The sequence below is a fragment of the Xiphophorus maculatus genome, chromosome 9 (assembly GCF_002775205.1).
Source record: "Xiphophorus maculatus strain JP 163 A chromosome 9, X_maculatus-5.0-male, whole genome shotgun sequence".
In the NCBI taxonomy this organism is placed as follows: Eukaryota; Metazoa; Chordata; class Actinopteri; order Cyprinodontiformes; family Poeciliidae; genus Xiphophorus; species Xiphophorus maculatus.
The window spans coordinates 2774701-2797781 of NC_036451.1; the positions used below are offsets into that span (position 1 = coordinate 2774701).

Here is a 23081-nt window from a genome sequence, read left to right on the forward strand (position 1 = left end):
ATGTGCGCTTCAGCACCGGCGGGTCAGAGTTAGCATAAGGTGTCTCACTGAGCTAGCGGATGTCTTTCTGTGCACAGACTGACCTGCTGGATGAAGGTTGTCGGGGAAGATAGAGTTCAGACTCTACGGTCCGTTGAGATCTTTTTCTCACTTTAAACATTTTATCTATTTCCAGCAGTCTCCTGGGAGACAGGCTAAGTCATATGCTGTGTTGTGATAAACAGTTTTTTAAAGGTTTTGCTTTTTTTAGAAAACAAATTAGATAACCAGACCACCCCTTTGATGAAAATGAAGGGAGCTGGAGGGGATAAATAATACTGAAGACGTGAAGAGGGGGATGGGTAAAACTGGCAGGCTTTGTTTTCTGGACCGGGTGTTAGGCGTGTGAACAGAAATAGATGAAATAAAAGAAAACTTCCTCCTTAATAATAAACTTAAAGCAAATTCATGTTTCCTTTTCACTATATCTTGTTGTGATTGTCTTTACAATACAATCAAGCCAATTTATCATCCAACATATAAATAATTTATGATTTCTGAAGACACAAGAACCTCTCAAACAGTAATTTGACAATGTATAAGAAAAATCATGGCTTACCTACATTTTAACTATAATTACATGTTGAACAAATTACACCTTTCTCAATAATGAATGGAAAAGTATTTTTTGGCTTCACAGCTACAAACCCTCCTCATAATTACTGATAAACTTATTTTAGTCTTTGCTGGTGTTCTTGACTTAAAAGGAGTCACCTGTGGTGTGTTTAAAAATGTAGTTTGGATTAATTTTACCCATGATGCCTCATAGATTCTTCAAAATGTTTACTTTATGAAGGAGATAATTTATTTACATCATGAACATACATGTAGCTACAGTGGTTATCTAGTGCCTCACATGAACTTATACTGAGTGCAGCTGCCGGCTCACAATGAACAAAGATGCAAGAACGAAATAATTAATAATGCTAACTCTTGATTAAATAGTTTGAATTAAGTCCAGGTCCCTATAGCGATAAAATTTGGACAATAAAGTAATCTTAAAAAGTGCTGAATATGTAGTTGCATTTTTCAACTTTTCAAATATTATTTTGTCACAAATGATAGTTTGAGTTTTTTCAGCTGAACGGTTTACATTTAGCTGGTAAGGAGTTTCCTTCCTCAGTTCAATATGTAAATAAGCTGTAAGTGGAATTGTGGGAGTTTCTTTTTAACAAGGATCAGCCTGTCACCATTTCTCTGTAAAGTGTGGATGCCACCACTGTTCATGCTCAATACACTCATTTCCTTGTCAACTCAGTTAAATATTGCTTTAGAGTCTTTTGATGAAGCACAAAGGTTTCCTATGCTTCCTCTAACTGACTCCTGGGGATTTCTAAATTATTAGTTTCCATGTCAAAGTGTCAAAGAAATATCAAATAGAAGTATATTCATTCAAGATTGATTAGATGAAAAATGTGGGGGATTAAGGCTTTTCGATGAGGCTGAAAGATTACATGTTGGCATTTGGAGGTTTGTACTGATTGCAGTTGGCAGTTCGGACTTTTTTTTGTTGTCACTTATTTTACTTCTGACTTTCTGCTTAGAGAAAATCCCAGTTTCATACCTGAAAGCTCAGACAGGGAATCATAACTCTGACACCATGCTGCATTTAGCTTTCGTTTCCTGATTTGTGTGCTTTACTCCGCATTATAAACATCTTGACGACTATTTGTTATCGAAAACGTCTCAGAGTTAATTAGGAAACAGGGAAACAACATTGTGAAAAATTGTGGACATTAATATGTAAATTAACTTCTTTTCCATATCATTTCTCAGGGATGGATAATTTTTAGATCCTCATATTTTGCAACCTCTAAATTGTTTGTTCAAGATTTTATATATTTAGCTCCATCAGTCTTCCTAAAAGCTCTAATTTCCCTCTCTCTATTGGGAGAAACGTTTTCCCATGGTATGACACTGGCCCTGCTGTCTGTCACCATGGAGATGATGTGTTCAGTGTGATGTGCAGTGTTAGTTTTTGTTGGCTGATCAATAAAGTTAAAAAGTAATAATGTGCAATGAGAGCAGCTTTGTTTACTTATTGCATTCCCTACAATTTGTTGCAAACATTAAACGGAGGCATTATGGCTCTTTTTGCAATTTCTTCTCATCACTCTTCCAAAAACGGCAATTTTTTGTGGTGGTGACAACATTTCCACCAGAGTAAAGGACCTAAACTTAAAAAGTCCTGTTTTTTCCACCAACTTTGTAAGTAAAATATGTTGGGGGTTTTTGGTTTTACTGTGGAAAAATATGAAAATGTAGAGTACTTTTGAAAATGAGCAAGCAGCATTGCTAGGATTAGGAAAAAAAATTCTCACAAAGCTTTCCCTGGGAGATTACAAACAGACTTGTATTTATGTATTTTTGATGTAAATAATCGATTCACTTTGAAACGCGAAATTCTACATCAGAACTTGTTTTTGAACTTCTGTTTTCTGTCTCCATAATGAGCTCAGACTGAAGGAGAATTAAAATTGTGATGGGTTGTAAAACAAAGGTGCATCAAACGCACAGGAATTAACTTCAGAGTTTTAGTGTTTCTTTAATCTGAAGATTAAACTGCATGATATGAAAATTGTGGCACATAAGACGTTAAAAGTTGCTGAAGATCTTTGTGCCAAAGGGAACAATCAGGAAGTAGTGGAAAGTCTTCTGTCATCTTTCAGGGAACCAGATTTTTACCATTTAGAGTTAATAAAGAATTTGTGGCAGTAATTCGACATGTATTAGAAAAACCTGCTACAGCCGAACACAGCAAAGCAAAGGCAAAATATGTTATATGTACTCTTACAAGAATGATGAGCAATTTGTTTACTTCAGATTTGGAAAAAAATAAAGTTAAAAGTTATTGAAGGACTGAGAAACTAACCTCTACTTTCAGATCAAATAGAGGACACAATTATGCAATCAGTCTGCAATTTGGATTTCTAAAACAAATGGCTTCATAAGTCCAATTCTGCAAATTAGCGCTCAGTTTGAAGAGGGTTCTATCAGACCGTAATGAACTGTTGTAGCTGAGAGAACTCAACAGAAATAATTTAAAACTCCTGGAGAAGGAAAATCAACGCAAATTGGGTCAAAAGCTGCTGCTTGTTCCCAGTTAGTTTTGCCAACAGTTTGGAGTGCTGTACAAACAATATGGTAAGTCTTTAAAAGGGAAATATACAGGTAAGCAAAAGGAAGACATCAAAGTGTCCGACAGAAAATTCAAAGGAATATGCCTTGAAAATACAAAATGCACAAGAAAGGAAATACAAAACAAATGGATAGAAATAGGAGACCGCATTTGTGAGTGAACTGTAAGAAACAGGCTGGAGGAAATGGGATTTACCTGCAGCAAAGAAGGAAATATAAACCACTATTAACACACAAACAGAGAAGACAGGATCCTCTTTGAAGAAAATAAGCCAATTTCCTCAGTCATTCATGTTATGGAGCTGCATGTAAAGCAAAGGAGCAATAGATAGTGGTCATAACCTCAACAGTATGCGAACATGGACATTTTAAACACTTTTCTCTTTCTTGTCTTGTCTTTGAAAGCAGGTTTGGTAATAAGAGAATATTTTAGCATCTGGCCATTCAATAAGAATCATGAAAAACAGAAAATTTGATTTACAGTGACTTGATCAGCAAACTGTGCACAACTTGATCCAGTTGATGTTACTCTGTTATGTCTGATTTTTTTACATAGTCAAATAACTGCGTCAACATTGGTGCAGGGATTCCATGGAAGTGCCTGCAGAAAACCTAGATTTTAAATCCTAAGATGCTACATATGTCTGATTAAAGCAAGGATAGCCCTCAGCATTGTGAGTTTAAGTCGGGATCTGCAAACTCTTCTCATTCCCAGATAATCTGGTCTTACATCTGTGCCAACTGAGGTCTTTGTTTGCTTCCTCTGTGAACTGTGAAAGGGGAAAATCAGACTAAACCTTCTGCAGTTTGAGCCTAGAATAAAGTAGCAGCCTTGGAGAAAGATTTAAATGAAATACATGCATCTTAGTTTCCACAGTGGACAAAGATGCTTCTATTGATTTATATTTCTCACATAAACCAAATTTCTTTTGAAAATTCTTTTCTTAGCATGTACTGAAGACATGAAAACAAATTTCAAAACTTTCCCGTAATACGCAGACAGTCAAAATTATACTGGAATATAAAGATATATCAAGTTATTTTTGATTATATATTCCCTAACAAATAACCCTAAGTTTTAACAAAGTGTCAGGTGAAGTTCAATTATTTCAAGGCAGTGCTTTATTATTTTATCCATCTTATGCAATGAATTAGAACCACCTTATATGACACAGTTGGACAGTTCACTTTGAAAGCCAAGTAGCTCAATCTTTGCCTTTTCTGACTAAGAAACATCTCCAGATGTCATTTAACCTGTCCCAAGTTTTAGCTGGTGTCTATTTTGTAGCAGCTCCATCTTTCTGGGTTGGTGTCCTGTTGGTCTCTGGAAGTGTAAAACATTGTTGCAGCATTTTCCATTCATAGCAGTTTAGAGTTTTGATGATTTTCTGTCACCATCCTTACATTTGTGATTGACTGTTTCAGATTGCAGGAACTTGACATTCCAGCAGGAAAATAATCCTAAACCTTGGTCTAAACAAGTTTCGGAAAGAACAAGTTAGAATTTTGGAACATCTTGAAAACTCATGGACTATGATGAGCCTGTCTCAGGAAAGCATGCAGAAAAGAGTAAATAAATTACTTATACATCAAATTCTTGCTGTAATATTCAAGAATCCTTGATGCCTAAAATTAATGAAATTTATGTCCAAAGTAAAAACTATCCTACAACAAATGAGTTTAAAGGTTTAATGAAGCAGGAGATTTGGAGATGAGCCACATAGGAAGTGATAAGTTATTAGAGGAGACTTGTTGGAGGCTTGGCAGGAAGTGACTGTGTGGGAGGTATAGTCTCAGGGAACTGACTTCAGGACCTACAAGATGGCGTGAACAGAAGCGAAGAATGGAAGTAGAGAAAGATGGATGAAGAGAATGAGGGATGAAGTGATGCCCTGCAGATGAGAGAAGGAGGACGTTGAAAGAACGTCTCAGACTGAGACTGATGGTTGAACTGAGTAAATATAGACTGCTGGATAATTAGAAGTATGTTGAGTCATTGCCCTGATCCTAAATCAATGTCAACACCGTTTCATTTTTCAAACTTTTCACCTAAACTGTATCAGGATATGAATCAGACACTTTTGTAGCGTTCAACGATATGGATGAAAAACCTCATGAAATAATAATTATTGATAGACGGATAGGAATTGCTTAATTGTTTTTTTATGCTTTAAATATCTGAAATACTTCCATACCGTTGGAGTGACATTTCCTGTTTTATCCAGTTTTCACTCCACACTGTTTGTTTTTAAGCAGTTATGAGGTACAGTGGTGAAACCTGCTGTGCAAGTTAACAAGTTGTTGCTAGGTAACCAAAGAGTCAGAGTTAGTTGATGTCACAACCTGTGTTAGCTGGCTGTGAGAAGTTTGAGGAGCTGAGGCCTTTCCTCTGCCTACATCCCCCACAATGCTGTGCGGTTCTGGCTCGGAGTTCAGTGAATGTTATGTGAATATTCTATCAGACGTATTTTCTTTTGATATTGATCATGTGTCATCATAATATATACTATTTATTTATAGTCCAGACCCTCATCTTCCTTTTACAAAGGGCTTTAAATTGCCAACTGTAATGCCAACAAATACTTTTTATTTACAGTATTTGAGAATTAATTCAACTCCAGATTTATCAGAATTGATGCACTGCCACTTCTAAACTTAACAATGCTAACATGCTAAAATCGCATCACAAACTGTATGTAGGTCACCCAAACACTGCAGAACGAAGAACTCCCATTTAAAAGCATGATGTCTTCCTTTATATTCGCTGTGTAACTTGCATACAGATATTCTAGTCAGTCTTCCCCAGTGTAGTTTACACATGATTGAAACTTGACACCAGTAATTATCGATGTTAACAAAGTGTTGACAGCATTTTCCTCCTCACATCACCCCATCCCATCCTATTCATATGTGAACACATAACCTTTAATTTGTGCCTATGGAAGCTATATTACATGCACACCCATAAAACTCTTAAAATTACCCTCCTTTTGAACACACTGAACATCACTTTAACAAATGAGCCAGCCTGCGACAGTGTCTAATGTGGCATCTGCTTTCTGTAGTCTCCATCAAAACCCAGCATGTCACATCGAGGCTCGCTCCTCTTGTGTTCGTCACAAAGGCACAATGGATTCTTCCACGGTGACAGGCTGGATGCCTCTCACAGCCCATGAGTGTCTGAGCGAACGTGTGCACTTTTTGTTTTTGTGGCAGTTTTGTTTTAACTTTTCTTCTAGATAAAAAGAAAAAGACAGGCTTCAGTGAGGCTCAGTTCTAAAAATAAGACCTTCTGGTTTTATTGTTGCTGTTTTCTCAAAGAAAGTGAGATTTCTTTTTACTTCACAACGCACAGCACACCCTGTTGTCAAAAAAGGAAAAAAAAAAAGCAACTCCCGATATATTGCAGTTATATTTATAGCAACAAGCCCTCTGTGTGACAGCCAATCACATTTTGGTGAACTACAATACATTTCATGTGTTTTTAAAGGCCCTGTTTCATGGTGTAGTATTGAATTATCTAACATAATATGTCACAGTGACAAGTCATCAAACCTACGAAATTCAACATTACAGGAGCTTTGGCAGGAGCATTTCTCAGCCCTCTCCTGCAGCAACGTGAATGATGGAGAAAGCAATAAATTGTAAGAAGGTGAAGGTAGAAAAGGGTGTTTTAAAAGACCATTTGCCGTTTCTGAAAAACGTAGACGAAAAGACATGGGTAATGTCTTACTACAATAATACAATGGTGACTAAAATGTCCTTTTTGATGGTTTAAAAGTATATTAGGTTTTTTTTTCTTGTCTAAGAAGTAGAACAAAAGTGAAATGAAATGAAAGGGGGAAGTAGATTAGGAATGGTTCTAAGGAATGAAAGCATTAAAAGTAATATCCACAAACTCTGATTTGCTGAGTTTGCTTTGTGTGTGTGTTCAGTAGGAAAGTGTTAAATGTGCGATCGCTCTTTCTCTTAGCACGACTCTTATGTTCCATTAATGGAAACAGTGACGGGTCATCAAGCTAATATCTCGCTACTTTGCTGATGGGATTGTATAAATGTCTAATCCAAAACGTCTGTTTACTCTGAGACAACACTAGTTCTCTGCACGCTTCACATAGAACATAAAACATATGTTTCCTTCACATGGATGGATTGATCAGTTCTGTATATAAGGATTTCTGGATTATTTATAATCTGTAGGTGAGCAGTTTTTTTTTTTTTAATCCAGTTAGCTGCTGTTGGATTTTTGGTAAGTAACTTAAAATATACTCAGCAATTACATGTATTTTTATGATTTAAAAAAAGTATACTGTAGGTGACATCTTGCATATTTTTTGCTCATTTCTTCAATAAATAATACTTGCATCAACCCAGTAAAATGTTTTTTATAATGTTTTTAAGGGACTTTAACTACTAAAATAATTAATTTCCTTTTGGGTTAATCAATTCACTAGATTCATATTTTTATCAATTTAGAAAAAATCATAATTCTTCCTTTTGGGGGTTTTGCAAATTGTGTCAACTCTCCACAACAAACCTATAGAAGCACTGCAGCATTTTCATTGCAAACACTGAAGGACAAAAGCTTCCTGAAGAAGTGCAATCTACTTCTTGTAGTTTACTTCACTGTTGCTACTCCAGTCCAGAAAACATCTTTGTCAAAATTTACAGTCCTGTGATGAACCTTTCATTACTCTCAAACTGTTTTAAAAAATGTCTGTTCAGTGCAAAATCATCTGGTTTGGGTCTTGGCAGCCACCGTATTGGAACTAGAGGTGCAATAACTCAGTTCACACAAAAATGTGAAAAAGCCATTTAGTACATAAAGGTAGGTCAGAATAAGATTGTAAATTTAGAGTCAATCTGGAGCTAATGGTCGGCTAATAGCTGAATTGTCATACTACTTACAAAGCTTTTGTAGTTATTTTTCCTCCTGACTGCCTGAAATACTGCCACATAAAATGCTGCCACATGAACGATTTAAAAGTCGACGGTTTAGTGCTTCTGCACTCAAGTATTGTGACCCTGACAAGCATCCAGCAGCACCAGACGGCAACTCGGGAGCTGCTTCCTTTCTGCAGAATCAAAGAGTTGCCACCCCAACAAAAGAAAAATAGAAGTATATCATGTTATAAAAACTTTAATCTACGAACAATATTTTTTACGTAACAATTATAACAATATAATTTCTCTACACTTTCTCTATAATTTCTCCGTGTGCACATTTTGTGGGTTTTTTAACCTTTTCATTAAACTGTCAAGCTCTAGCTTGCAGCTTGGTCTATTTTAAACATACATTACATTTTAATGTTTGTATAATATATAATCACATAAGTGCAGTATAATATTTATATTGCAAGACGGTCTAACATTGTTAAAATGTAATAAATGTGTATATTTTATATTGTTGAAATCATATTGTTAGAGCAATTAAGTTTTCATTTTTTAATGTAATATAGCTGTATTTTTTTAACCAGGGAGGCAGCACTATGCTTCCATAGAAAAGAGTCTCAGTTAAATACAGTAGGGTGCTGAAGAATAAAGTGCTTATAATAACTCATAACTCTTACGCACACGTCACCATGCTGACAGCAAACTTAAAAGACAAACTTTACTTTGAAGGGAAATGCTCACATGTTTTGTCAAAACCTGACTTATTGTTAAAACTGTGAGTATTTTGTTGGATATTTTCTACTTTTTTGTTTGCCAAGTTAAATAACTCTCACTTAAGATTCAGTAAGGTATAAATAAATGGTGATTCCCTAATCAATATATTGTATATAAATAATAAGAAAAACCTTTCAAAACACCAATCTTGCATTGGATCGAAGCACTGTTGGTAATATGTCACAAAATGGTTTTGAATTATTTACATTTATCTATAAAGATAAGAAGGTTTGGCACACAGAAATAGTTTTACAGCATCTAGAGGATGATTCCCAAACAGCTTTTGGCTGAAAAGTTGGCATGCTCAGTCTAGACGGACGAGCTGCAATGATTCATCTCTCTGGTCCTGCCGTCTGTTACACTTTCCCTCCCCCCATTTCATTTATTGAATACATGAAAAATAACACTGATTTCACTGAGTTCAGACAACACCAATAAGAGGATTTCCAACAATGAACGTTTGTCATGCAGTTATTGGTTAGATGAAGAATGATGTATATCGTGTCAGGCGTCAGGTCTTTCCCGGGTGCTATGTTTTTTCTTAAATTACTTTCAGATGCTGTTCATCAGGATTTTCTTTTTATCTCAGACACTTTTCAACTTTTCTCATTTCCTTCTGCACTCTTTGCAGAGTATATAATCACGGTCAGCTACAAGGACTAAAATGGCCAGAAATTGCAGAAAGTGGGGGGGGGGGGACCAAAGTAGCTACTGATCAAGGTAACTCTAAAGGATGGCTTCTTAACAGCAAGGAGAAGTTGGAGATGGTTTAAAACTTTATCACTAACCTTTAAAACTTGAACTTCGGCTTGATGTTGTGAAATATCTACTGCAGTTTGATTTTTATGAAAATGACAAACTACTTAGACACACAACCTAATGAAACACAGGAACCTCAGGGAACCAGCAGGATGTATCGAAGTGAAACTGTTTGCTGATTAAAGCTTGGTGGAGCAAAACAGCAAGTTTATAGACAAAACTGAGCTGGAGTTGATATTCCTCCATTTTGAACTTCATTTCCTCCTGCAGGGTGTGTAAACCTTTATTAAAACTCCCAGAGCTCATCACTGGGCTTTAACAAAACCATTTCCTAGTCGCGTCATGGAATATACAGACTCATTATGTCTCTCTATTGTTTACTTCTGATGTTATAATGAGGACTATGACTTTAAGCCATTAATTTTAATTATTAAATACAGAAAAAAATAATACCTTAAAAACGTTTAAGCACACCACAGAATGTAAACCCACAAAGCATTAGAAGTAGTTTTTAAATGAGTAGATATGTTTTTTTTTAAATCGCATCCCACCACTACTTTAAAAATATATATATATATATATATATTTGTATAAAATAGGATTACAGTGTCTCCTTGTTTATAGATTTGGCTTTTGAACTATTATCTGGAGTAATAAAGAGATATTCTAGGAATATATATAATTTCACAATTTCTACATAGATATAATTTGCCTTTTTGAGCATTTGAGCTTATAAAGTGCGTCTTTTCAGCACCTTCTTAAAAATAAGGTTAAGATTTACCTGAGTTTACCGTTTTCTTTTATAAACGAAACAATCTAAATAATACATATAAGGCAAATATTACTAAGCTAAGCCTTTGCAGTGATATTTTTTTGTTTTTGAAATCCTAACTCATTAGAATGCTACTTCCTCCTATCGCTGGCATATTTACAGTGGGTATGAAAAGTCTACACAAAACAAATGTTGAGCTTTGGGGATGTAAAACAATAAGACCATGAATAATTATTACAGAACTTTCTCCTCCTGCGGTTTGACATATATCCTGTAATCTTCAATTGAAAAACAAATAAGTTTGTAAAGAGAAACATGAAAAAGTTTTGCAATAATCTGCTTGCACAAGTTTGCACTAATCGTTAATCAACATTTGATTTAATTCAATGATTCAGTCTTCAGTTCTCACCTGCCTCCATTTCTACACTTTACACCAGTATGATTATATTTAACTGGAACAAGCAAAATGATTAAATGTTTATTTCAGTTAACATTTCTGTTAACTGAAGTAAATAAAATGGTAATTAATAGATAAACTATAAAATGCATTTATTAAGCTAACTAAGACATACTGAATTTAGAGATATAATACCTTTTGTTTTTGTGGTTATGAATCTATTTATTAGCCATTCGATCTGATGTTTTATTTCCACACAAGCAGTTTGCATCGCCTGTACAGCTAAGTGCAGTGGATGATACGCGTCATAGAAGAAACATTAAGCTCACAGGACTCACAAAAGATATGAAATGTTTGGCTAAACAAAAGTACAGCAAAATTAGCATAAACGGTAAGAAAACCCTCAACTCTAGTCAAAGATTCTAAAATCAAACTCTATTCTATTTCAAGAAATACTTTCAACCTTTACAGGCAGAATTTAAATTTTGTCTGCATATGCAGCTCTTCATGTAACTGCAGTTGTATGGTTGGGTCTATTTCTGCTGATAGTGTGTGTTTTTAAACTGCTGAGCAGACTCTTTTGAGACAGCAGGGTCCTCCAATTAGGCAGTTCTTCAGAGCGATGTTTGAATGTGGAGATTATTGGGAGGAATTGTACAGGCTATTTGTTGAAGCCTGCGTTTTGATGATGGGGACTTGTGAAGATTAGAGCAGATCTGAGACTCAACAATATGCTGTAACACTAAGCTTGAGCATCTAGTTTGATTTTATGGGGAACCACTACAGATTTTTGTTTCTCTGGGAAGGATGCTAAGCTTTTGTGAGTTGATTAGTTATTTATAGTTTCAAAAAAGTGTCTTGTGCTACATAATTGCTGTTCTGCTTCACAACTTCTACACAATGCATGCAAACTTTGTGTGACAGTGCATGCATACCTGTATATAAAAGCTAAATTTGGCTAAGTGTGCATCTCTATCTGAAACGTTCCCCCCTTGACTGGATTGTTCTAGCGTGACGCTATCATTCCACGTGAATGCCTGATCGGTCAACGAGTTTCACTGCGGGCACCGTGACATCTTTGCTCCCCAAGAGGGCTTTTGGCGTCCACTGGCTGTGGGGGTGTGTATGTCTGTGCATCTGTGTTATTTTGGTGTCCTTAACTATGGTCATCGGTTTTTACAGCTTTAATTTATTCCCCTCCGTGTCTGGCAAACAGTTGTATAGTTTATGTTGCTCATGTCATGCTTTTCTAGTCTTTCTGTCTTATGAGAACACAAATTTGAATTTAAATTTTTGCTCTGTTTAGAGGATATCCCTTTGAGACGTCATGTTTTGTTTTCAGTGATATTACAAAGAATACTACTTTCAGGTTTTGAAGTGGATATTCATATGTTTTTGCACCATCATGGTCTCACAGGAAAATATGACACGTCTTAGGGGGATTTTAGATTTGATTTTTTAACCTTCCTTATTATCCCCCTTACTTGAGGTAAATCTGGATTTTCATCTGACTTTATTGGTCACAGTTCCTGCTGTTTTCCACTTTTTGCTCCTTCTGTAGAAGAAAATTTTGTTGAGTTATTTTCCTGCAAATGTTTTTTTTTTTTTTTTAAATTGTGGATCATCTGGATAAATTAAATGTCATGTAAACTTGTCTGTCTTATTTTGAAGAATGACTGAGGTAAAAGGTTTGAATTGTTTCCTGTCATATTTATAACTCAATAAATCAGTAAGTTCTGGATTTGTAATTCAACGAGATCAACTAAAAATGTGAAGTGTTCATTTATTTTTAAAGAATTGTATTTGCAAATAATTATTAACTTTGGATTTTTCTCTACTGAAGAGGTCACAATACTAACTCAAACTGAATACTATTTATTGATTATTTGTTTTTTTCTTTATCAGTATGCTTTGTGTTGTATAGTCTTTTGTTATTGATCTTTGTTATCTGTCTGCAGGATATTTTGTTGTAAATAAAAACGGTTTTCATTGAGCCCTGCCACTTTAAGTAAAAGTTAAATAAATAAAGCATTGCCTGAAAGTCGTACACTATTATATTAGACTAGTTCCGAAACATTTTGGAGTTTTTTATGAAGGTTGTTTGACAAGCACTTAACTGAAGATGGTAGTTATTTTACCAGTGCAGCAGCATCAATTAAAATATTTAACAATTCAGTTTTTTGCTTATTCTGTTTGATCTATTTTAGCCAAGATTTTTTTTGTAGTATTTCCAATTGAGCATTTTGCAGCATGCACAACTCAAAGGGGTGTTTATTCATGAACAGCTTTAACATCATCCTATAAGACAAGAATTTATCAAAATATAGGTTTAGTCAACTGGAAACAGGTGAAGTAAATGGACTCAGTTCTGACGGCTGATACGTTTTACACTACATCCATATTCACACACCAGTTGGTAAGCAACTGGGGCTAAATGCCCAATGGCACGTTGAGATGTCACAGGAGGACGCTGGAATCAAACCTACAACCTTTTGATTGCAAGACGATTAACTCTACCATTGATCAACAGTTCTTTGCAGTCTTCAATAATGCAGCTGTCTGATGGTAGCAAGCATATTTGCCTTTCAGCAGCAGTTTGTTCTCATTACTGCCACCTTGTGGTACAGACAAAGAATTACAGTCAGGCGTGACGACAATGGACTTAAAAATCAACAGATTTTTGTTTAAAATTGTCAACATTGCATGCTGGAATGACTATTTAAAGATCTGAAGTAATCAGTTCTCATCCAAATATGCTACTGCAGTAAAAGATACAAGTATTTTTATTTTTTTTTAGTTATATGGTGGCCTGAAGTGTTTTTGGCTCTCCTGTGTCTGGACTCTGAATGCACGCTCACAAGCACACTTAAACCCTCATGCAGACATGTAAATCAGGTCTAATTGTAGTGTTTGAGCTGCAGACTAATCTGGTTAGAACACGCTCGGCTAATTAGCAAAAGATGAACTGACCTCACTTGCTATTTGACCTCCAGCACTTATACATCATGTTTATAGAAAGAGAGAAAGAAATGGAATGAGCTCGAATAGCAGATTTACTTCCACTCCAGCATCTGCTAATGAAATACTTTCCTTTCTCCCTCATGGGCCACAAGACTGATTTAACAGCCTCATTCACTGCTATAGATTTACCTGTTTCTTCTGCCATAAAATGGGTTTTGGCTTTATTCAAAGATGTAGTGCTGGTTGAGGAGGTGCACCTCTGTGGGGGTGGAAGGCACACTGCGATCACATCCTCCAATGTGTCAAAAGTAATTAGGGTGATCGGAAAGCATACCCTATTATGCGCAGAGAGGTGTGTGCTGTGTGCCGTTAATTAGAATGATGAGTAGACTCTAATAAGGCGAGCTCAGACCATAAAATTCAGCACTTGTCTGGTTTTGTTCTGTTTAGGCTTCTTTTCTTCTTTAACGGGAAATTTACAAGGGACGTAAAAAGGATTTAGGCCTCTTCATTCAATGACCGCCCCCACCACCAAGTCTAAAAACTGAGTGAAAATAAGGGTACTGCTAGCTTTCTGTTTTTACCAGCACATTACATTTATTCATCATTAAGGAAGAAAATGCAATCAGAGATTTATGAATAGATTTCTTGAAAGCCCAATTAAGAATGTGTAAAGCCTTTTTATTACCGTACATTGATTTGAAAAGATAACACAAGATGTCTGATGTACTGAGGAAATAAAACTTTGTCAGTGTTTAAACATTACCTCTCACTGGGTCATGATGCTCAAGCTGTGTGTTGGATATAATAACACAAGATGACAAATTATACGGCCTTCCCAAGGGTTTTATGGGTAGATTGGTGCAATCAATTTTCAACAAATGTATTATGCTGTATACATGGACTGTAGTGAGTTTTCCTAATAATGTGCCAATAAAATTTTGTTTTGAAGCCAGAAGATGGTGGTTGGCTACAAAAACACAAAGTTGTGCATGATTTCCATTGGGTAGTCATTGGTAGTTCTACAAATGATTTCCATTTGTAAAACTACCTTTTCCTATAATCACACCTGCAGATCTTTGGGCATATGTCTGTACCAATTTTGTGCATCTGGATGGTAAATTTTTGCCAATTTCTGATTGCAAAGTAAGTCAAGCAAAGATGGAAAGTCTCTGTAAACTGTCATTTTCAACCTTGTTTCAAGGTCATGTATTCTGCAGCTAATGGCAAACTGCAAGCTGGAATTCTGGACTTGCTTCAACTTGGGTTTTGTTCAATAATTGTTCTATACTTTGGACTCAAATAGAGATTTGTGAAGAGCAGAATACTGTTGCCCTGTTGGCACATTGTTGTCGTTTACCTTCAGATCTCTGCAAGTTGCTTAAAGTTGCCATTGGCCTCTTGGCTGCTCTTGGTAGGTATGTAGTTGTGCTGTATCTTTTAGTTTTAAATCAGATATGAAAAGCTAAGGGTATTTTTTTTTATAACCAAACTGTTTTTAAGAAATGTTGTGTCTTTGGTAATTTTAACTATGTTTCCATCAATATTTTGAAGTATTGCATTAGAAAATATTGATGGAAATGAAGATATTGGAAATAATTCCCTCAATTTTATAAAAAAGTTTTCTCCCTTTTTAGTTAGTGCACTAAAACGGAGATGGGAACATGTTTGCCAAATAAGCGCTGACGTAATGAATCAGTGGAAACCTCCAGGTCAGAGTGGATAACTCTGTCTGAAATGTGCGGTCCATGCTTGTTACCGCTATGTCTTGTTTATTACAGCAATGTTTACCATCAGCAACTGATGAAATCATGCTTTATGTAGCCTGGTTGACTCGATCCAAACAAGTTGATGGAAACATGCAGAATTAGCTTTTTTTTAAAAGTTCACCAAAAAACTTGGTGAACTTTTAAAATGATAAGTTTCCCTCCATAATTATTGGATGTTTTCATCCAATGATTATGAATGGAAACATAATTATTGGACGAAAAACATTGGGGCATTTCATTGGTATCATTTGTTCTGCAGTAATAATAAACCTGCCAGATCTTCACAGAACAGCTGTATTTATACTGAGATTTATTAAATGGGTGAGTTATGGAGGCAGTTGGATACAGTAGATTTTATTTACTGTATCAGAATAAAAGGGGCAGAATACAATATTTCTAAAAGAAAAGTGAAAACCATAGACTTGTTAATTTCTGCTGGTTTTTTTTTAAAAATTCCAAATAAATATCCCAATGTTTGTGATTCAATGTGACAAAATGTGCAAACGTTCAAGAGGTATTTGGACTTGTAAAGCACTGTGTAAAAAATATTTTGAAGGGTAAAAATGATCCAGCAGGCAAAAAAAAGCTTTCCTGTGAAAACATTTTTAAAATTCTTTCTGAAAACTCGTCGCCAAATCTGCAATTTAGACAGTGACACCATCTACCGTAAGCTTTGGTAAAAGACTTTGAAGGTAGACATTTGGGATGAAAATAAAGCAACACAATTAAAACACAATCTGGAGAAAGAGTTGGATTAAAAAAAACACAAGGGTTCTTCATAAATCTGGTTAAGTTCCTGGCAAAAAAGACAAGCATCAAACTAAACAACAAGTGAAAGATGGAGAGGCAGAATAAAGAATATGAAGAAGTTGTGGACGGTGTGAGGAGGAGGGGAGCTGATAATGAGAGAAAAGGATGACTATATGAAAGGCTGCAAGAGGAGTGCATGTCAAGAATAAAGGCAGAGGAGGAGTTGTTTGCCTGAGGGCGCCTCATGGTGTGATGTCGTTGAATCTTCACACCATGTTTTATTACAAAGGGCTGTCTAAGGGTCTGACTTATCAACTTGCCAGCTAACTTATGCTGGCTGGAACATCTCAGCGTGACTTCTTACGGCATTATGCCACTGGTAATTTTGCGCACATTAGTTTAATTCAACCCCAAGAACCACAGAAGAGGTGTCAAAAAGGCACCATAGTTTATACTTGAGGCCATAATGTGCATTAGTGGAGCAGAAACAGAAAAGTTTTTGGCAAATAAAGCTGCAAAGATTTCTCATTAAAAAAGCAACATTTATTATTGGAAGGTGTTCTAAAATTGATCCTAAATTTCTTAAATATTGGCATGTTGACATACAGTATGACCAAAATTCAATTGTGGTTGGCGAGCATGTTGCAGATGAATGACAAATTTTTACTGATGGCTAGCAGTAAAACAGCAAACATAAAGCTGAAAAAACAAACAGAAAAAACAGTTGTCCAAAATGTCCTGAATTTTTACTGACAGTTTTCCAACTAGTCTGTACCTGGATTAATATGCAAATTACTGCAGATTATTGGATTTGCTACAAAATGTTAAGTTTTCTAGGTGTCATTTAGCCCTCCTGTGGTCTTAAGAGACAGGGGAAGTTGGACCCCATGAGTCTTTTATTCTGTGTGCAGTGGGGTGGCATTGACCCTGCATGTCCTTTTTATGATTTTTTTTGTTTGTGTGGTTTCTGGACCTGACGGTCTGATGGGACAATCCGCTGCTTCCCTACTTTCTGACTATGACATATGCCGTATTCCTCCTGAGAGTCATGCTAAGGGTTTAAAAATAGTTTCTAGAAAGAAATGGCTTAGCTGGTTGCATAGTAATGCATTTATATTAACAAAGTTTAAAGAAGGATCTGTTGAGTTTAACCTTTATGGGATACCATACCATAAAGGTTAAATCACAGCTGCCATGTTAAGTTTTGCTTCGACTCTTGGGATTTGTGTTGCACTTCATCAGAGTATGATAATAAAGAATGCTGTGGCTCAGGAGTTGATATGAAATCATTAGTGATTAACTCAGTGCTGCTACAGACGTTGACTTATTTAGCACTGTGGCCAATAGGCTTTACTTGCATATAATTATTGTTAGATCCTAATATAATGTACAATGTGACCATAAGCTGTTTAGATGATTAGAAATCTGTTCTTTATTTGCTTTGCATTATTCCATGACTCTGAATACTTAATGTAATACGCATGTCCTGGAAATGATTAAACATATATTAGACTCAGAAGGCAATAAAAATATAGGTGACATTAATTAGATGCTGTTATAGTTATGTGTGATTTGGTTAGAATGCTTTAGGTAATTCTCCAGAAAATCAATACTTCTGAATCACAAGAAAAGCAAGGCAGCAGCTGCACAATGCCAATCATTTGATTAGTTACAAGAATTTTATTTGTATTTTTTTTCAAGCTTTCTACTTTAAACTAAAGAATTGTTTTAGGGAAAGTTGAGTTTCTATCTTAGGTTAGAAGAGCTTCAGATTTCTAATTTGTCTCCACACATTTTCAAATTTCCTGGAGAAGAAGAAGCAGCAGCAGCCTTTCTCCTCACAATCTCATTTATCTAGGCCAGCAGTTGTCCTTGATCACAAAAAGAGCAATATGAATAGACATGACGCTATGTTAATGAATAAGCTCAAGATTTTTTAATGCTTTCTACAAAACAGCTTTTTACATGAGTGGCTCAACAACAAAATATCAGTTCTGTCTTCAAGAGGACATTGAAACATCCATTTTAATGTAGTAGTGCACCTGAAAAATCATGGGCAAGCCCCGGTTGAGTGAGCAACTGGGACATGCATTATTTTTACGCAATATCTAGATTAGTTAGTTTGTTAATTTTCCTTTATTGCTGGTTGTGGCTGTAGCAAAGTAAGAATATGGGTGGATGGATCGGCAGACATTTTTAAATATCAAAATCAAATTCCATATTTTTCAGCCTGGACAGCAGATCTGTTAAAAAAGTTAGTCCGCAGCTTGGATCAAATGGATTACGTTCGTCATTACTGGGCTACATTACTTCTACTTTTGTTTGTACTGTGTTACCCAAAGGCCTCTCCTAATTGTGGATTCGTATCTAATTTTCATCACAGTGCTAACAGAATAGAGGAAAATGTATTGCAGACACTGTGCAAGGTGGGCTTTTATGAGTTTGAATGGCAGACACCACAAAGCGGCGCCGAAGCTGGCGAATAATGAACAGACTATTAATTAAACCTGTACCTGTCCTCTTTCTGCAGTGCATTCTTTTCACCTTTTTCTGCCTGTCTGTCTCCCTTTTTGTCTGACAGAGACAGTGATGGATACACGGACGGCGACAGCTGAGCTCGGCTGGATATCGTTCCCTGCCAATGGAGTAAGAACAATGTGGAAAAGCTGAGCTGTATGTGTGCGTCAGTCTGTGTATGTGCAGCCACCCAAGGGGAAGCAGTTTGACTACACTTTACAGAGGTCCATTAACGAGTCAGTCAAAATTTTAATTACAGTGCCAAGGTGACATCAATTAACCACTACTGATGCAGAAAGAAAATACATTCCAAAAGATCAGAACAGTACTGCAAATGAATTTGTGATGGAACAGAATGAAATGAAATAAAAAGTTTTTTTTTTTTCTATGACCTGCCTTAAAATCTAGTGATTTCTTTAAAATTCAGCCTGGCAACTAGCTGGTCACAATGGTCTGGTGTGTGAGTGTGTTTGAGGTGAGTAACTCTAATTGTGATGAATGGATGTCCCTGTGCAGCAGAGAAGGTTAGAGCAGAGAAAAAGACAATGAAAAAGGGAGGAAGAGGATGGGAGAAAATTGGGAAGGAGTGATGGAGAAAGTTTAATTTGTGTCTGGTTTTAGTAAACCCATTAATCATCTTGCTTTCTTACTGGCTGTTCCTCTGTTTCCTTCCCATCTTGCATCCCAATACCCCGTCTTCGCTCAAACATTGTCTAGTGGGAGGAGGTGAGCGGCTATGATGAAAACCTCAACACCATCAGGACTTACCAGGTGTGCAATGTATTTGAGCCAAGCCAAAACAACTGGCTGCTCACCACATACATTGACCGGCGGCACGCTCAACGCATCTACGTGGAGATCCGCTTCACAGTACGGGATTGTGCTTCCATACCAAGTGTCCTGGGCTCCTGCAAAGAGACGTTCAATCTTTACTACCTGGAGACTGACAGGACTGTGTCAGAGAGCATCAAAGGGGTGGAGTATTGGGCCAATGCCCCATTTTTAAAGGTAACCTCAAACAATCTCAATCTTTTCAAAGTAAGAAATGTGAAAAAAACTGAAGTAGGTTGTACTTTTCATTCCACTAAAGTCAAATACACCAGTCAGGCACAACATGATGACGTCTGCCTGATCATGCTCTGGTCCCCTCTGACTGGCAAAACCAGTCTGACCAGTCAAGGTATGATCTCTGCTAGATCCCTAACAGTGTTGGCAGCACGTTTTTTAAATCCTGTAAGGTGCAAGTTGGGGGCCTCCATATATTGAAATAGTTGATTTAGCACTTTCTACAAATGATGCATTGGATTGACATCTTGAGTATTTGGAGGTCAAGTGAATAGTTCAAACTTACATGCTCCACCAACCATCTTTAGACTTTACTTTATTGTAAGGAGTGTTTTTCTACTAAAAGAAGCCACAGCCTTAAGGGAGTATCATTCCCTGCTGACTTTTCTGCAGCTATGCACTAAAAACTGGGATGCTCTCTGTTTTGCAACATCTTTCTTTCACTACCAGGATTCATTTCCTCAGTTGTTTTTGCTACAGCAAATCATTGAACTATGAGTTGGTGTTCCCTCTCATTGATGTAGATCAATGAGACTTGGCTGTATGGCCTTGCTGTCTGCTCATCTTTGGGTCATTTATTGTAATGTCTAATTTAAACAAAATAAAGCATCACAAGTAAGTAAATTCTGTAAGAAAGTAAAGTGAAATTGTAAGTAAAGATAAAAATTAAATGCTATTAAAAAGGAACCAATACAGCAGAATAAAAAAAACATTACGATAGAAAACCTATTTAACCTTCCTGCAGTTTTAGTGCAAAGCTCAGGACAGGTGCGGCAGATGTCACTGTTGGACAGCGGGCAGGAGTGTCCCGCCAGACCATCAGTTCTCAAAACTACACACACAAAAATCTTGTAAAAGCAACCACGCTGGACCGTGCATAGAGTAAAAAGCTCATGGGTTGAATTGACCCCAACTTTAAGACCACAGGAAGCTCTTAGCTGCATTTATTTATGTGTTTATTAGGTCAGAATTGTCCATGACTGCACCTTGATGCATCAAAAAATGTATGGATTACTGCACCCAAAAATAGGTGCAATGATGAAAATATAACTAGTTTTATTCACATCACCTATTAGTGTTTGCTATCTTATGCCTGATTAGTGTATATTGACAGTTCTGATGTGCATGCAATCAGTCAATACCTTTGCAAATTCACCAATACTCATCTCTTTAACCGCCATATTGGATTTACTCCCAGTAAATCGTCTATTTCTTCCAGGTGGACACCATTGCAGCCGATGAGAGTTTCTCCCAGGTGGATTTTGGGGGTAGGCTGATGAAGGTGAACACTGAAGTTAGAGGTTTCGGACCTCTCTCCAAGGGCAAAGGCTTTCACTTGGCTTTCCAGGATCTGGGTGCTTGCATGTCCCTTCTGGCAGTTCGAGTATTCTACAAGAAATGTCCAAGCATTGTACAGAACTTTGCTTTTTTCCCTGAGGTATGCTAAAGAATTCAGAAATTATCTTTCCATTCTTTCTTGTTAAAGGGTGCGGTTTTTTTTTAATCAATCTTTTTTTCATCCAGACGCTGACAGGAGCAGAGTCCACATCCTTGGTTATCTCCCGAGGAAGCTGCATTTCAAATGCTGAGGAGGTAGACGTGCCTATAAAGCTCTATTGTAACGGAGATGGAGAGTGGATGGTCCCGATTGGCAGCTGCAGCTGTAAGGCAGGCTATGAACCAGACAATGGCAACGTGTGTCGAGGTAAGTTTTTGATTTAGAGAAGTTTCGATGCCTAAGAAAAAATGTTTTTCAGAAAATAATTCAAGTGTGTTTTGAAGTTGCTGGCCTAGTAAATGCTTACATGCTGCACATGCAATTTAACAAGGCAGAGTGACAGCAAATCAATATTGTGCAAACACGTTTCCAATATTCTGTCATAGTAATGGCAGCAATCAGCATCTGAAAGCAGCAAGAGATGACAGATCATGCAAATGGGCTTTAACTACTCAATGTATTGCTGTAATCATACATGTATCATCAACATTATTACCAAGCCTTTATTAATATCCTGACTTGGTTTACAAAATATTATTATAACGGCCTCATCAGACTGCATGGTTATGTTGATTCTATTTAAAATGTGAGGTTTTTTTCACAGTTCAGTTGGACACACCATTGCTTTTTGGCAATCCCAGCTGAATGATTCCATGCACATATATTGTAACTACACAATACCATGTATTTTTGCCCGGGGGGGGGGCACACAAAGCACCATATGTTCATATTTGCCGAGCCACCCTCTGATAAATGTGGCACAAAAATAACTCCTCTTCCCCCAGTGTTCCAGATATCTTCACCTCTTTTTCCTCCTTTTTATATCTGGCCTCCTTCCCCATTTCCTCTCAGAAATAGTACTCATCATTTCTTATTCTCCCCAGAGAGTCTCATCCATTTTTTTCTGTGTGTGTGTGTCTTGGGGGGAGGTAACTGTGATGTATGTTCATATGGTGAAATAAGTGAGACCTCTTCCTCCCATGTTAATTACTTTAGTGTATTTCTGCCAGATCAGTCTGCTGCAAATTAGAAGACAGACAGACACTAGTCTGCTTCTTGTTAAACACCTTAAATACTTTGAAATGCTTGTCAGGGCGCTTGTGTCAGTTTGCGTTTTGCATTGGCAATGTCGTGGGAATGATTGAACCTTTTACCGTGAGTCTGCTCCAAACACTGGAAAGCATCGAGTGTCAATTACTTTAACTTCAAATGTCTTCGGTTTTGCTGTTAAGTAAGCTAGCAAGGTGTCTCAAAGTAATTTCTTGCTTCGTCTCCCTTAACAACAAAAAGTGCTTTTGTTGTTTAGGAAATGGCATAATATTTTTCAAAATATATTTTGATCAAAACCTTAAGTTTGGAAAAGTAAAGTTACGATATTAGTTACTTTGATTTTTGCAAATAAATCTCACAAAAACATTGTGATTAGAAGTCAACTAGCTATATTGGTTCAGTTAAAATAAGTTTATTTTAATGTGAACTGTTACATACAAGTTAGTAACTGGTGTAAAAATTGTGTTTAAGAAATCCTTTTGTGTTAGAGGGAGAATTGGAGTGTTTCCTGTTTTAGCTAGTTTAGTGACGGTGGCAATGGTAACTCGTCATGTAAAGAAACTAGAGTGTGGCACAAAAGACAAATTAGCAGTTTTTTTTTGTTTTTTTTTTACTTGGCTGCATTTTTTGTTTCCACTCCTGCTTATCAGTTCCATGTTCAGGCTCCACGTTCATGTTATTCTACATGTCTGTAATAAT

General features: G+C 36.5%; 1 protein-coding gene across 1 annotated transcript in view; it reads left to right on the plus strand.

Moving 5' to 3' along the window:
- The window catches only part of LOC102226407 (ephrin type-B receptor 1-like), a 102748-nt gene that overhangs the window by 23924 nt on the left and 55743 nt on the right, over positions 1 to 23081 (plus strand). Inside the window, exons 2-5 of the mRNA XM_014471042.2 lie at positions 18834 to 18898; positions 19487 to 19777; positions 21054 to 21272; positions 21359 to 21539. Of these exons, the coding sequence (XP_014326528.1) occupies positions 18834 to 18898; positions 19487 to 19777; positions 21054 to 21272; positions 21359 to 21539 (756 nt within the window). The remainder of the gene's footprint in view (positions 1 to 18833; positions 18899 to 19486; positions 19778 to 21053; positions 21273 to 21358; positions 21540 to 23081) is intronic.